Below are 16,589 nucleotides of genomic sequence, written 5' to 3' on the forward strand. Positions count from 1 at the left end.
ACCGAATAAAGGAACTTGCACGTAAATATATTAATGATTTCTTATTTCAAAGGTGCAGCGATTCGTGTGCAAACTACAGTTGAAGTTGGAAGTTTACATACACTTAAGTTGGAGTCATTAAAACTAATTTTTCAACCACACCACAAATTGGTGGTTAAACCTGTTATGGCAAGTAGTTCCCTGAGGGGAACTCCACCCTCCCATTCAGCTGAAAAGGTGGCGCAGGGAATTCAAAAATATTATTTAGAAATATTTAACTTTCACACATTGACAAGTCCAATACCTCAAATGAAAGATAAACATCTTGTTCATCTACCCATCATGTCCGATTTTTTTAATGTTTTACAGCGAAAACCCAACATGTATTTATGTTAGACCACCACCAAATCAAAGGGAAAACGCAGCCATTTTTTCCAGCCAAAGATAGTCACAAAAGTAGGATTAGAGATAAAATGAATCACTAACTTTTTGAAAATCTTCATCAGATGACACGTTACACAATACATTTATGTTGTGTTCGATAATATGCATATTTATATCCACAAATATTGGTTTACATTGACGCCATGTTCAGAACTGCCTCAAAAATATCCGGAGGAATTATAGAAAGCCACGCCAGATAACAGAAATACTCATCATAAACTTTGACTAAAGATACATGTTCTACATATAATTAAAGATACACTGGTTCTTAATGCAACTGCTGTGTCAGATTTTTTTAAAAACTTTACAGAAAAAGCCTACCATGCAATAATCTGAGACAGCGCTCAGACGTAAAAGTATTTCTCTGCCATGTTGGAGTCAACAGAAATACGAAATGACATCATCATTACATCATATTCCCTTACCTTTGATGATCTTTCATCAGAATGTAGTGCAAGGAGTCCTAGTTCCACAATAAATTGTTGTTTTGTTCCATAATGTCCAATACTAGTGTCCAATTAGCTGCATATGCTAACACTTTCAGCTCACGTGCCCAAAAACTGACTGCTGGTCCAGGACAACTCGCACGAAAACTTCAAAAATATATATTCCAGGTCGAATAAACTGGTCAAACTAAGTAGAGAATCAATCTTCAGGATGTTATTTTCATATATATCCAATAACGTTCCAACCGGATCATACGTTTTCAGCTGCAGCCAAATGGAACGGCGGTGGCACCCACAGAGAAATGCGCCACAGGAAAATGGCATTCTGTCGGGACAGTGACTATTTCCCCTCCAATTCGGTCAAAGTTCACAGCAAATGCTCCATTCCACATTCTACTGAATGAGGACATCTAGTGGAAGGCGTAGGAAGTGCTACCAGATCCATATCTTGTTGGGAAAGGAGGGGGGGATGACATTCAGAATTTCACTTCTTGTTTGGAAGATTGCCTGCCCTATGAGTTCTGTTATACTCACATACATAATTCAAACAGATTAGAAATGTCTGAGTGTTTTCTATCCAATAGTAATAATAATATGCATATATTAGCAATCTAGGACAGAGTAGGATGCAGTTCACTATGGGCACGCAATTCATCCAAAGTGAAAATACTTCCCCCTATCCTCAACAAGTTCTAACTATAGCTTTGGCAAGTCGGTTAGGACATCTACTTTGTGCATGACACAAGTAATTTTCCAACAATTGTTTACAGACAGATTATTTCACAGACCCACTGTAGCACAATTCCAGTGGGTCAGAAGTTTACATAGACTAAGTTGTCTGTGCCTTTAAACAGCTTGGAAAATTCCAGAAAATTATGTCATGGCTTTAGAAGTTTCTGACATAATTTTGAGTCGATTGGAAGATCACCTGTGGATGTATTTCGAGGCCTACCTTCAAACTCATTGCCTCTGCCTGAAATAATGGGAAAATCAAAATAAATCAGCTTCAGAGAAAAAATAGTAGACCTCCACAAGTCTGATTCATCATTGGGAGCAATTCCCAAACACCTGAATGTACCACGTTCATCTGACCAACAATAGTACGCAATATAAACACCATGGGACCACGCTGCCGTCATACCACTCAGGAAGAAGATGCATTCTGTCTCCTAGAGATGAACGTACTTTGGTGCAAAAAGTGCAAATCAATCCCAGAACAACAGCAAAGGACCTTGTGAAGACGCTGGAGGAAATGGACACAAGTATGTATATCCACAGTAAAACGAGTTCTATATTGACATAACCTGAAAGGCCGCTCAGCAAGGAAGAAGCCACTGCTCCAAAATCGCCATAAAAAAAGCCAGACTACGGTTTGCAACTGCACATGGGGACAAAGATTGTACTTTTAGGAGAAATGTCCTATGGTCTGATGAAACAAAAATAGAACTGATTGGTCATAATGACCATCGTTATGTTTGCAGGAAAAAGGCTTGCAAGCCGAAGAACACCATCCCAACCGTGAAGCACGGGGTGGCAGCATCATGTTGTGGGGGTGCTTTGCTGCTGGAGGGACTGGTGAACTTCACAAAATAGATGGCATCATGAGGGGGGGAAATTATGTGGATATATTGAAGCAACATCTCAAGACATCAGTCAGGAAGTTAAAGCTTGGTCGCAAATGGGTCTTACAAATGGACAATGTCCCCAAGCATACTTCCAAAGTTGTGGCAAGATGGCTTAAGGACAACAAAGTCAAGGTATTGGAGTGGCCATCACAAAGCCCTGACCTCAATCCTATAGAAAATTTGTGGGCAGAACTGAAAAAGCGTGTGCGAGCAAGGAGGCCTACAAACCTGACTCAGTTACACCAGCTCTGTCAGGAGGAATGGGCCAAAATTCACCCAACTTAGTGTGGGAAGCTTGTGGAAGGCTACCCGAAATGTTTGACCCACGTTAAACAATTTAAAGGCAATGCTACTGAATACTAATTGAGTGTATGTAAACATCTGACCATCTGGGGATGTGATGAAAAAAATAAAAGCTGAAATAAAACATTCCCTCTACTATTATTCTGACATTATTTCACATTCTTAAAATAAAGTGGTGATTCTAACTGACCTAAGACATGGAATTTGTACTAAGATTAAATGTCAGGAATTGTGAAAAACTGAGTTTAGATGTATTTGGCTAAGGTGTATGTAAACTTCCGACTTCAACTGTATATGATTAATGTCAGAAAAGTTCTAAAATGTATCGAAGATAAGTATCTTTTTCTCTTTCTCTCCATGTTGTTGTGTAAAAAGCCAGTATATTGTAGAAGTCCGCTAGGGACCTTTGTCTCATGTATTAAGTGTGTATGTTATCCTGTTATTATTTAGTTAGCTAGTAAATAGACAATTAAACCCATTTGTGTAGTACTGAAGTAAGGCTGGGGTTTTTGCAGATGCATGAGGTTACAACTGTTCAGAATGATGATATGATGAGGTAATGATTAATAAGAGGACTGTTTATCGTTGAAATAGGTGTATACCTTATATGAGTTCAGTTTTCAAGATGGTAACACTTTAAACAACCTCTTCCATGGTGGCCCAAATCCTAATGAGTTAATTGTTACATAATTTAATCGGGTAACAATTAAACATAGTTAACAGATTAAATAAATAACAGTCATTAGATTAATGAAACAAGTTCCCCATCAAAGACCCAGCAAGCAAGCTCAACAGCAACTATGGGGCCCAGAAATGTAGATGCTTCCTCAACTAGTGGCAGGACGACGTAGGACTGCCTCAGCCCCTGCAGGGTGAGCAAGGTGCTAGGGGAGGGGTAAGAGAGCAGAGGCAACATGGGAAGACAACAGAGGTTAATAGGCTCTGGAGGAGGAGATCATACAGGGGAAGATGAGCCACTACGAAGAGACTGAGAGAGGAACCAGGGCCAGGAGATGGGGAGCAAGAGGGAAGAGGAGCGCCACACAGAGACATGCATCAATAAGCTCACATTGGCTCCTAACCGATATGCACCTGCCAGAGGTTGGGCAAGTTCGCCACAGGAAAGAGCGGAAGAAGCTACTGTTATGGCATGGGTTTTTTCTTGAGAACAGGAAACTGAACGCTGCAGACATATTGTGGTTATGCTGGTTCTATGTTGTATGAAGGTATTTCTCATTATGTATAACGTCAATCCCTTTCTGTTGAAATATAAGGGTGGACCTGATAAGCTAGACTTGGAGAGATTTATCTTTTTTTGTCAGGAGGCGGGGGATTTTTTTGGTTTTTCGACACCAATAATCATGTTGGCTCCATCCTTTCTAGTTGATCCCTTAGAGATATAGCTATCTTTACTTTAATCATTGTTTTATTTATTTGAAATTATTTTTCACAGAGCTCATCATGCGTCAGGTTGTACATATTTGCTTTCCGTTGACTGTTCAGAGAACCATGAGTGTAGCTCTTTTTTTATTTAAAAATATATTTTATTACTATCATGGCAAATGCTGATTACCTTTTGCAATAATATTAGGCCTACTTCTTTGCAACAGTTGCACATCTTTAGTGAACGAACAAAATCCAGACTCCATATTTCTCAACAGTCAGTGGAGTTAACAAAGTACTGACTTCTCCATCTGACATTCTCTGCCAACCACAAAGCGTGGAACACTGTCCATGTTACACCACTAAGAGATGTGTTATAAATTCTATATATACCTGACTGTGGACTGACAGCTCCCCTGTGCACTGGAGATCTCAAGCATAGCATTAGGCCAGTACTGTACTGTATGTTGCTCAGTAGGATAGCTTTAAGAGAGAATAATGTCTTGGTGTAAAACCAAGATAGGGAGAGAATGCACTCAGCACCTTAACATTTGCAGTCGTACAACTTTAGACAACGCTGTCAGTCAGTTCAGTCAGACATATTAGGACATCAAATGTACACCCTGTTGTTCACATCTTTACAATAAGAGATTGCTTGAGCTCTAGAATAGTTGTATTTATTCATGTTTCTGTTCAGATTTTGGACTGGTGAAACTAGCTGTGCTTTGTATAAATGGTGGTCTAGTGGGAAATCCTCCTCCCCTCGTTTCCTCTTTTTGTTTACTTTGTTACTTCTTCTTTCTCTTATTTGAACCTTGATGTTTGAGGACAGTTGTGTATTACATTTCAGCCTTTACACAAGACATTGTTCTAAAGCAGGTATTTTTTAATTGTTTTTGATTGTACTGGTAGAATTTTCATGGAGACTGTTTGGCAGGCCATAAAAACAGGAGAAAATCAAGTATACGAGAGAATGAGCACTGTCCTTTTGGAATTTATTACCCAGTAAGGAAGAGCTTTAGCCCATCTGCCTGCCTGACCAATCAGTGAGATGGAGCCTGTATTTCCATGTGTCAATCCTCTAACACCCTTAGCAGAGTTTGACAATAACAGGATGCATCTGTTTTTGAGGGATACAGCTATCCTTAACCTAGCTTCATTTTCCACTTAAAACCAGATGTGGGAACACCGCTCAGAGCAGGTTTCTCTATGCCCACTCCACTCCCTAACCTCTTGCCAGGATTCTACCTCAGTTGTTCTGACAAAAAAATGATGACAATAGAATTGAAGAGTAACTTGGTTTTAATGTCCTGCAGAGCTGATCTGTGTGTTCGATGAAACATGCAAAGCACTAGTTGGAAACCTGAAGTTACCATGACGATCTCTCCCAGAAATGGTTCAGAAAGCTGTATGTTCTATATGTAAGGGTTAAGTATAACTAAAGTGTAAAAGACAAAACAAGAAAATGTGTGAACTTGTCTTTGTTACCTTGAGTTTGTAAATAATTGTATACATATTTCTAAACTCGTTAAATTTTTCTATGCACTTTTTTTATTTTATGTTATATGCCTAAAATAAGACTTGGTCATTCGAAAAGAGAATTAAACAAATAAATGCTGATATGTCATTTATATAACATGCAATGTATAAATAAAGCAATATCATTGGTTGGTGATAATACATTTGACATAAGATGATTAGTTGGCCACGGTTGGAAACTTGGCCTGGACACCGGGTTTACCATCCTTGCTTTAAGTGCCATGTTATCGAAGATACAGTGCATTGCGAAAGTATTCGGCCCCCTTGAACTTTGCGACCTTTTGCCACATTTCAGGCTTCAAACATAAATATATAAAACTATTTTTTTGTGAAGAATCAACAACAAGTGGGACACAATCATGAAGTGGAACGACATTTATTGGATATTTCAAACTTTTTTAACAAATCAAAAACTGAAAAATTGGGCGTGCAAAATTATTCAGCCCCTTTACTTTCAGTGCAGCAAACTCTCTCCAGATGTTCAGTGAGGATCTCTGAATGATCCAATGTTGACCTAAATGACTAACGATGATAAATACAATCCACCTGTGTGTAATCAAGTCTCCGTATAAATGCACCTGCACTGTGATAGTCTCAGAGGTCCGTTAAAAGCGCAGAGAGCATCATGAAGAACAAGGAACACACCAGGCAGGTCCGAGATACTGTTGTGAAGAAGTTTAAAGCCGGATTTGGATACAAAAAGATTTCCCAAGCTTTAAACATCCCAAGGAGCACTGTGCAAGCGATAATATTGAAATGGAAGGAGTATCAGACCACTGCAAATCTACCAAGACCTGGCCGTCCCTCTAAACTTTCAGCTCATACAAGGAGAAGACTGATCAGAGATGCAGCCAAGAGGCCCATGATCACTCTGGATGAACTGCAGAGATCTACAGCTGAGGTGGGAGACTCTGTCCATAGGACAACAATCAGTCGTATATTGCACAAATCTGGCCTTTATGGAAGAGTGGCAAGAAGAAAGCCATTTCTTAAAGATATCCATAAAAAGTGTTGTTTAAAGTTTGCCACAAGCCACCTGGGAGACACACCAAACATGTGGAAGAAGGTGCTCTGGTCAGATGAAACCAAAATTGAACTTTTTGGCAACAATGCAAAACGTTATGTTTGGCGTAAAAGCAACACAGCTCATGACCCTGAACACACCATCCCCACTGTCAAACATGGTGGTGGCAGCATCATGGTTTGGGCCTGCTTTTCTTCAGCAGGGACAGGGAAGATGGTTGGAGCCAAATACAGGACCATTCTGGAAGAAAACCTGATGGAGTCTGTGCAAAAGACCTGAGACTGGGACAGAGATTTGTCTTCCAACAAGACAATGATCCAAAACATAAAGCAAAATCTACAATGGAATGGTTCAAAAATAAACATATCCAGGTGTTAGAATGGCCAAGTCAAAGTCCAGACCTGAATCCAATCGAGAATCTGTGGAAAGAACTGAAAACTGCTGTTCACAAATGCTCTCCATCCAACCTCACTGAGCTCGAGCTGTTTTGCAAGGAGGAATGGGAAAAAATGTCAGTCTCTCGATGTGCAAAACTGATAGACATACCCCAAGCGACTTACAGCTGTAATCGCAGCAAAAGGTGGCGCTACAAAGTATTAACTTAAGGGGGCTGAATAATTTTGCACGCCCAATTTTTCAGTTTTTGATTTGTTAAAAAAGTTTGAAATATCCAATAAACTTCATGATTGTGTCCCACTTGTTGTTGATTCTTCACAAAAAAATACAGTTGTATATCTTTATGTTTGTAGCCTGAAATGTGGCAAAAGGTCGCAAAGTTCAAGGGGGCCGAATACTTTCGCAATGCACTGTAAATATCTTTTTTGAACCTTAATGCAAAGGAGCAGTGTTCCCAATCACTGCATTGGGACTTCGGTGTCACCCAGGAAAGCATGCCTTCTACTGGCCCTCCGGTTATAATGTTTAAGAAGGCATTTCTGCCACAAAAAAATGCCTCTCCTGTGAAGTCGTGACATACGCCTAGTTTCCTGAAACGAGTCACATATCTGTGAGTTGGCAGGGGGGTAGAGACTCGCAGTTGTATCTGGATGGAGAAATCTTTTCCGGACCCAACACAGAACACATCCAGACTAGAACACCTTAAGCAAGCTGAGCTTGGTGAGCACCACCACTGCGTCGTTCCGGTCCATCTCTCTCAGCAACCTGGCCAGGTGTCCTACAGTCCACTCTGGGTGTTTGGTGGTGACCCCCTCCAGCACGGCCCTCAGGGGGCTCTTGCTCTCCCTCAGGGAGTAGGTGTAGGTAATCCAGGTGGCGGGGAAGGAGCAACGAGATGCTAGGTGGCTGGTGTTCTTCACCCCAGGGCTCTCCGGGTCCAGCAAGATCACAAGCTCTTCTAGAACATCCAGGTTGTCCAGAACCGTCTGCAGTGGCGCAGACTGGAGGTCAGAACCTGGTAAGACATGGGGAAATATCACTACGGGTGAGTGACGCGTCTGGAATGCTGACTTGTGTCAATCCAGAGCCAAATACGTAAATCAAGTATTAATGGGTCGTTCCACTAAATGAGTCCCTTTTGGGTAGTGTAACTTGGTCAAGAAAAACCTGAGTTCCCCTCATTTTAACATTCTGTCATGAAGTGCACACGGTCAACTTAATAAAATACATGATTTCCCATCTCAAGAGGTTAAATAAAATAACTACTATATTAAGTGACTAATAAAGTAACAGGGTTGACAATTTCATCTTAAATTATACATAAATCTCCTTTTGACAGGGTGAATGGAAGCTTGTGTGTAACAGGGAGGGGCAATTGAATACAAGCTTCACAATGTAAATTGTTGGGTAACAGTGTTGACGTGTTCTGCTCTACCCACTCAGTTTTCAACCTCAAAACACCATAAAATTGACAGTAGAACCAGCTCACCTGCTTTTACACTATGATTTGACTATTAGATGTTCAATGTTTCTTTTGAAGCAATTACTTAAAGGAACAGTTTAACATCTTTTCAGTCTTCATTGAATTATCCATGTGGTCTACATTAAAGGGCACTTCATTTAATATAACAGACTTTTCAAATTAAATATGGGGCACAATTTCTACTTAAAATATGAAAGACAAAAGGGACCCATTTTGTGGAACCACCCACATGGGAGATTTGTGCTGAAATTCGAGTGGCGCACTGAAACCTCCCGCCTTTTTGCAACTTATGGAAGAGTAGTGATGTAGAGGTTCTGGTAATACCAATGAATGACTGGTAGTAGCTCTATTAGTAATAGCACTTGATAACTCACTCAAAATGTCCTCTAGGCTACTGGTCTCTGACTGTAGCAGAGCAACCTCTTCATTGACAGCTGCTGTTGTCTTATTGCTCCGTGACCGTTGGTGGGTATTCTCCTTATCTGTGTCAAACCACAACCATTCAAACATAGGACAGGAAAAAAGTGCTTTTTACACAGAGTACGGCAAATGGAAGAGCTAAAGCAGTTTTAAGCAGCCTGACAGTTTTCATTTTTTATTCTCCCTAATGCTCATCATCCTGCTCACCTCTGAAGCAAAAAGGTCTTGATCTTTTCCTTCTCGTCTTAATATAGATGAATAAGAGAAATGCAAGTACAGAGAAAACCAAGACGACAGTAAGCACTATCCCTGAAAGAACACAGAGGAGCGTGACAATGAGCAGTTAGACATGTTCAGCAGTATCCTAACAAAACAGTTTAGTCATCTTTTTGAATGGTGAAGGACTGGTATTATCAAACTCAGTACCTTTTAAATTACTTCTAAAATGGCTCATATTTGGGGGTTGGAACTTACATGCAGTCTGATGGTTGACCTGTGAAGTTGCAGAATCACCATGTAATCTTGGATCAATGTGTTTGGCTGTGGTGGGATTTGATGTTGACACTTGGAACCTTAATGTTGTTGACCGTTGGACCTGTTGAGTCTGAAATTGACGTGAAGTCAACATATTAACTTTGTCATTCCTAATGTAATACATTTGTTTTGTTTGCTCATTGCCTTATTGAGAAGACATTGACCAAAATTGAAAACATTTGTGAATAAATATCCTCCCTGGGGCACTGTTGTTGATGTATTTAGTCCACAGATTAATAACAGCCATGATACATTTTAGAGTGGTCTTCAAAGTCTAGCACACAAACGCTCTTCATCCGCTTCATCATCATAGGTGAAACTCACCGTGGTACTCAGGGCTCCTTTCCAACACCGTGTCTGGTCCCTAGACATAGGGTCTACAGTTAAACATATTTCCTCAAACAACCAAGCACCCATAGTTTCAGCACCAGATTGAAAACAAATGGCCATCCTTTCTTTTCCTATCAAGATTTGAAGCTATCCCAGAGATAATTTGCGCTCACCTCGCTACGCAGCATTGCGTGTCTGTCGTTGCGTTGCATTCGGACAGCCTTTGAAGATTTGGAGCGCAGCGAAAACAAGGTTGGCATTTCACGAAGCTCCCGTTATTGAAGCTCTGGGCGGCACACGGTCGATACGGTGTTTCCGATATTCCCCCATCATCCTGCCTGCCACAGTTTGGACTAAATTCGTACCCTGGTAAAAAATGTATCATTGTTTGTAGACTACAAGTGTCCGCTGTGCACAGAAGAACATCAAAACGTAGCAACATCGAAATCTTTATTTTAAATTAAGTTATCTTTGCAGCATGTCGAGTTTACCTGGTCGGATCGGATTATGTTGATGACATGGCACACATGTATTACTCAACTCATCCCAAAATGTATCCAAGTCATGAGCGCAATTATGAGAATAGTGGTCCATTTCGTTCAGAGAAGACGTAAGGAATAGACTAAGCTCTGTTAGTGGAAGCGAAACAGCAACCCTCAGTCTCAGTAATTCAGTGTTGCCAACTCCTCAGTAAGGAATGCAGCTATTGGCTGTCCTAAAAGTCGCCAAATGACGCCATCGCCGAATTTGCATAATTGACCATGTGCATGTAATTGTAATGGACGCTGTAGAAGAGAGGAATAATGTCGTGGGGAGAGACAAAAAGTGAGTAAAAAACACCCTAAATATGTTTTGAACTACAAATTAACTTTCTTCTTTAATGTCACAATTCCAACCCTCCTCCTTTATCTGGGCTTGGGACCTGCAAAAGAGACACTGACCGAGTTACTGATTTTATTTTTAATTTTTTAATTTTTGTTTTCTATATTCCCTCCCTGAATGTAAGCCTGGGAGGGATCAGCCAGCGGCGGCTGAACATCTCCTGCTCTGACTGCAGCTGGGAGGGATTACTGCGCGAGGACTGGGCCACCTGTCAGTGCTTTGGGATGGGGGTGCGGCCCAAGGCAGCACCCGCAACTCTTTGAGAAGAGTAAGAACAATATGTACTTTCACATCAGAGTCTCCAAAAGTCTCCAATAACACCAGAAAAAGTAGCTAGATTTGTCGCTAGTCGCTTTTTTGAAACTGTGTTGCTAGAGGGGTCTGAATACTCGCTAAATATAGCGACCGAGTCGATAAGTTGGCAACACTGCTCAGTATGTTTCGACCTTGTATCGGATTCTGTCTGGACCGAAAGTGTATGGCATGTCATCCTATTTCTGTCCAGACAGCATCAGATAGGCCTATATGGGCTACATATAGAGGGCGGTGTTTCTCTCGCTCGGATGCTTTACATTTTATTCAGGCTTTAAGGGCTTTATTGGCATTGGAAACATGTTAACATTGCCAAAGCAAGTGAAGTAGATAATAAACAAGCGAAGTTCCAAAAGAATAAAGACATTTCAAATGTCACATTGTGTCTATATACAGTGTTGTTACGATGTGCAAATAGTTAAATTACAAAAGGGAAAATAAAAAAAAACATAAATATGGGTTGTATTTACGATGGTGTTTGTTCTTCACTGGTTTCCCTTTTCTTGTGGCAACAGGTCACAAATCTTGCTGCTGTGATGGCACACTGTGGTATTTCACCCAATAGATATGGGAGTTTATCAAAATTGGGTTTGTTTTTTAATTCTTTGTGGATCATTGTAATCTGAGGGAAATATGTGTGTCTAAAATGGTCATACATTTGGCAGGAGATTAGGAAGTGCAGCTCAGTTTCCACCTCATTTTGTGGGCAGTGTGCACATAGCCTGTTTTCTGTACATTGTCAAAGCTTTCCTTAAGTTTGGGTCAGTCACAATGGTCAGATATTCTGCCACTGTGTACTCTCTGTTTAGGGCCAAATAGCATTCTAGTTTGCTTCGTTTTTTAAAAATTCTTTCCAATGTGTCAAGTAATTATCTTTTTGTTTTTTCATGATTTGGTTGTGTCTAATTGTGTTGCTGTCCTGGAGGTCTGTGGGGTCTGTTTGTGTTTGTGCTTTCTTTGGTGATATCGTTTCAGCACAGATGAAGCGAGAGTGCTCACTCTCACCAAAATCTGTCCAGAATAAGCCCAATTAGTTTCTATGGGAATAATATGCAGACCTAAACTTGTCGCCTGACTTCCCGCCTTTGGAACAAAGACTCCCATTTTAAGGGCGGAGACATAAACATCTCATCATTATATACAGATCTCTGGTTTCAGCACCTTGCAAATTGGATAGTTGGTGGGTGAAAAGTGCACTGTTAGGATGCTTGATTGCCCTAAAGTAAATTGATGTTACACCAAAATTATATAATTACTCCTGTCTAAATAATATAATTAAAATACTTCACCAGAGAGCATGACATTGCCACAGAGGATCATTTGTTTATTTTTTATCTGTGGATTGCTTCAAATCACAAGTGTGTTTGTGAAGCCCCAATTTGGGTAGTGCATGTGTGGCAGTAGGTCTAGCTGATTGAGTTACAACTGTCAGTGAAAAGCGTCTAAAACGTGTGAACATAATGTGCCTTGAGTGTCATTTAAAATGTTGCAACAAGAAGAAGGAGAGCGTTGTGTGGCGACGATATGGTGCTTCTCTCTCCAGAATGCATTCACATGTAGGAAAGTGCCCATTTGGCAATGGCTTATTTCTTATTGTCTTAACTCACCAGGTACACCACAAATACAGTGCATTCGGAAAGTATTCAGACCCCTTGACTTTTTCCACATTTTGTTCCATTACAGCCTTATTCTAAAATGGGTTGAATCATCCCCCCACCCCTCATCAATCAACACGCAATACCCCATAAAGAAAAAGCAAAAATAGGTTTTTAGATTTTTTTTGCAGGAGGTCCGATGAAAAAACGTGTCACTGTATGGAAATCAAAGGCCCGTCCAACTGATTCGTTCTGCTGCCAGCCCTGGAAAAGGGTAGGAGGGTTGGCTTGTGGGAGGTGGCTACGTGGCAGTAGATAGAGCTCAACTACATTAGGCCTCTGCTTATTTATTCGATATGAGATATATACTCAAGCAGCCCAAATCTGATCTTTTGCTCAATTATGGGCAAAACAGCTGAGCCAATTAAGACCAATTGATTTTTAAAAAAAGATCAGAATTGGGCTGCCTGTGTAAATGCAGTCTACGTTATTTGTTCATCTTATTCATTAGTTAAAGGCAGTTGAGGATCCTCAGAGGAGGAAGTGGAGGACCATCCTCTTCAGTGAATTTCATAAAAATAAAAACAGTAGCCTCAACAGCACCCTCTGGTGTAGCACCATGGTGTAGCCAGGGCAAATTTAGTTTCCATCCTCTGGGCACATTGACTTCAATACATAACCTAGTAGGCTTGTGGGTCTCACTTCCTTCCATAGAGTTACACAGTAATTATGACAACTTCCGGAGGACCTCATCCAACCTAGCAGAGCTCTTGCAGCATGAACTGACATGTTGTCCACCCAATCAAAGGATCAGAGAATGAATCTAGTACTGAAAGCATAAGCTAGAGCCAGCTAGTACTGCAGTGCATAAAATGTTGTGAGTAGTTGACTCAAAAAGAGAAAAACAATAGTATAACAGTTTTGAACAAATTAATTTATTCCTAAATTAAGGAGACGCAAGAGAGAGAGAGAGAGAGAGAGCTATATTTTGTTGTATTTTTGTTTTACTTTCACCTTCACTAAACTAGCAAATGCAGCTAGCTAGTTTAGCCTACTCAAACACCTGGCTCAAACAGAGAGGGATGCTAGGTTAGCTAGCTGGATATGGCTATCAAACACTGGAACTCTTCCAAGTCGAAGTAAGCTTTTGGTTTTATTAATTTATTGCCACCGGGGCCCGCCGATGTAGCTGCTTACTATACACTATACTGCATGTTTGTAGCGTGTTAGTTCTAGTAGCTATGTTGACTATGATGTTAATATGGTGAAAACGATGTAGGCTGTGTGTAGCGGTTAAAATTTCTTAGGGATAGGTGTCCCGTCAACGGGACAGTTGTAAATCATGCAGCGCCGTGTGTCACGATCGCAGATTTTAGAGAAACAACAAATGTCGGTTGTCTTATACCGGCTGAAAGCATAAAATCTTGTTAATATATCTACACTGTCCAATTTACAATAGGAGGAGGAGAGCTCCTAACAACAAAACACTTTTTTCACCGCGATAGGTTTGATAAATTCAACTCTGAAGGTGAAATGTGTACTTACATTCTGAAATCTTGCTCTGATTTATCGTCCCAAGGGTCCCAGAGATACCATGAAGTGTCGTTTTCTTAGATAAAATCATTTTTCATATCCTAAAAAGGTCCATATAGCATGCATGATCGATTTTGTATTTCCATTCGTTCAGCTCCCCCCCCCCCCCCCCCCCGCAGCTACTCGCCCAAGCCTCCCCAGCTTCTTCTTCACCCAAATCCAGATAACAGACGTTCTAAAAGAGTTGCAAAACCTGAACCCGTACAAATCAGCTGGGCTACACAATCTGGACAGTCTTTTTCTAAAACTATCCACCGCCATTGTTGCAACCCCTATTACCAGCCTGTTCAACCTCTCTTTCGTATCGTCCGAGATCCCTAAAGATTTGAAAGCTGCCGCGGTCATCCCCCTCTTCAAAGGGGGTGACACCCTAGACCCAAACGGTTACAGACCTACAGTGCCTTGCGAAAGTATTCGGCCCCCTTGAACTTTGCGACCTTTTGCCACATTTCAGGCAAATCATTTCTCTCTCTTCTCTCTTCCGACCTCCCTCTCTCTCTTTCTTCTCTCTTCCTACCTCCCTCTCTCTCTTCTTCTCTCCCCCCACCTCTCCCTCTCTCTTTCTCTCTTCACTATCCTAACCTCCCCCTCTCTCTCCTTTCCTTTTCATGAATAGAGAGCAGGGTAAACAAAGAAGAGAGATGTGGATATACAGTGCCTTGTGAAAGTATTCGGCCCCCTTGAACTTTGCGACCTTTTGCCACATTTCAGGCTTCAAACACAAAGATATAAAACTGTATTTTTATGTGAAGAATCAACAACAAGTGGGACACAATCATGAAGTGGAACGACATTTATTGGATATTTCAAACTTTTTTAACAAATCAAAAACTGAAAAATTGGGCGTGCAAAATTATTCAGCCCCCTTAAGTTAATACTTTGTAGCGCCACCTTTTGTCGCTTGGGGTATGTCTCTATCAGTTTTGCACATCGAGAGACTGAAATTTTTTCCCATTCCTCCTTGCAAAACAGCTCGAGCTCAGTGATGTTGGATGGAGAGCATTTGTGAACAGCAGTTTTCAGTTCTTTCCACAGATTCTCGATTGGATTCAGGTCTGGACTTTGACTTGGCCATTCTAACACCTGGATATGTTTATTTTTTAACCATTCCATTGTAGATTTTGCTTTATGTTTTGGATCATTGTCTTGTTGGAAGACAAATCTCCGTCCCAGTCTCAGGTCTTTTGCAGACTCCATCAGGTTTTCTTCCAGAATGGTCCTGTATTTGGCTCCATCCATCTTCCCATCAATTTTAACCATCTTCCCTGTCCCTGCTGAAGAAAAGCAGGCCCAAACCATGATGCTGCCACCACCATGTTTGACAGTGGGGATGGTGTGTTCAGCTGTGTTGCTTTTACGCCAAACATAACGTTTTGCATTGTTGCCAAAAAGTTCTATTTTGGTTTCATCTGACCAGAGCACCTTCTTCCACATGTTTGGTGTGTCTCCCAGTGGCTTGTGGCAAACTTTAAACAACACTTTTTATGGAAATCTTGGGAAATCTTTTTGTATCCAAATCCGGCTTTAAACTTCTTCACAACAGTATCTCGGACCTGCCTGATGTTTTCCTTGTTCTTCATGATGCTCTCTGCGCTTTTAACGGACCTCTGAGACTATCACAGTGCAGGTGCATTTATACGGAGACTTGATTACACACAGGTGGATTGTATTTATCATCATTAGTCATTTAGGTCAACATTGGATCATTCAGAGATCCTCACTGAACTTCTGGAGAGAGTTTGCTGCCCTGAAAGTAAAGGGGCTGAATAATTTTGCACACCCAATTTTTCAGTTTTTGATTTGTTAAAAAAGTTTGAAATATCCAATAAATGTCGTTCCACTTCATGATTGTGTCCCACTTGTTGTTGATTCATCACAAAAAAATACAGTTTTCTATCTTTATGTTTGAAGCCTGAAATGTAGCAAAAGGTCGCAAAGTTCAAGGGGGCCGAATACTTTCGCAAGGCATTGTATATCCATCCTGCCCTGCCTATCTAAAGTCTTAGAAAGCCAAGTAAATAAACAGATCACTGACCATTTAGAATCCCACCGTACCTTCTCCGCTGTGCAATCCGGTTTCCGAGCCAGTCACGGTGCGCCTCAACCACGCTGAAGGTCCTAAACGATATCATAACTTCCATCAATAAAATACATTACTGTGCAGCTGTCTTCATCAACCTGGCCAAGGCTTTCGACTCTGTCAATCACCGTATTCTTATCGGCAGACTCAGTAGCCTTGGTTTTTCTAATGACTGCCTTGCCTGGTTCACCAACTACTTTGCAGACAGAGTTCAGTGTGTC

The 16,589-nt window shown here is 40.9% G+C and overlaps 1 protein-coding gene across 1 annotated transcript; it reads right to left on the reverse strand.

The window, feature by feature from the left end:
* Positions 1–5,464: 5,464 nt before the first annotated feature.
* Positions 5,465–10,590, reverse strand: LOC110510719 (IGF-like family receptor 1). The gene is made up of 7 exons (XM_021591970.3): positions 10,398–10,590; positions 10,080–10,272; positions 9,901–9,940; positions 9,517–9,646; positions 9,250–9,351; positions 8,997–9,104; positions 5,465–8,154 (listed from the first exon to the last, which is right to left on the reverse strand). The coding sequence occupies exons 1-7, from the start codon at positions 10,498–10,500 to the stop codon at positions 7,832–7,834; spliced, it is 999 nt and encodes a 332-aa protein (XP_021447645.2). The 5' UTR covers positions 10,501–10,590; the 3' UTR covers positions 5,465–7,831.
* Positions 10,591–16,589: the final 5,999 nt, after the last annotated feature.

Source organism: Oncorhynchus mykiss, chromosome 3 (genome assembly GCF_057628025.1).
Source record: "Oncorhynchus mykiss isolate SJ-2025 chromosome 3, ASM5762802v1, whole genome shotgun sequence".
Lineage (NCBI taxonomy): Eukaryota > Metazoa > Chordata > Actinopteri > Salmoniformes > Salmonidae > Oncorhynchus > Oncorhynchus mykiss.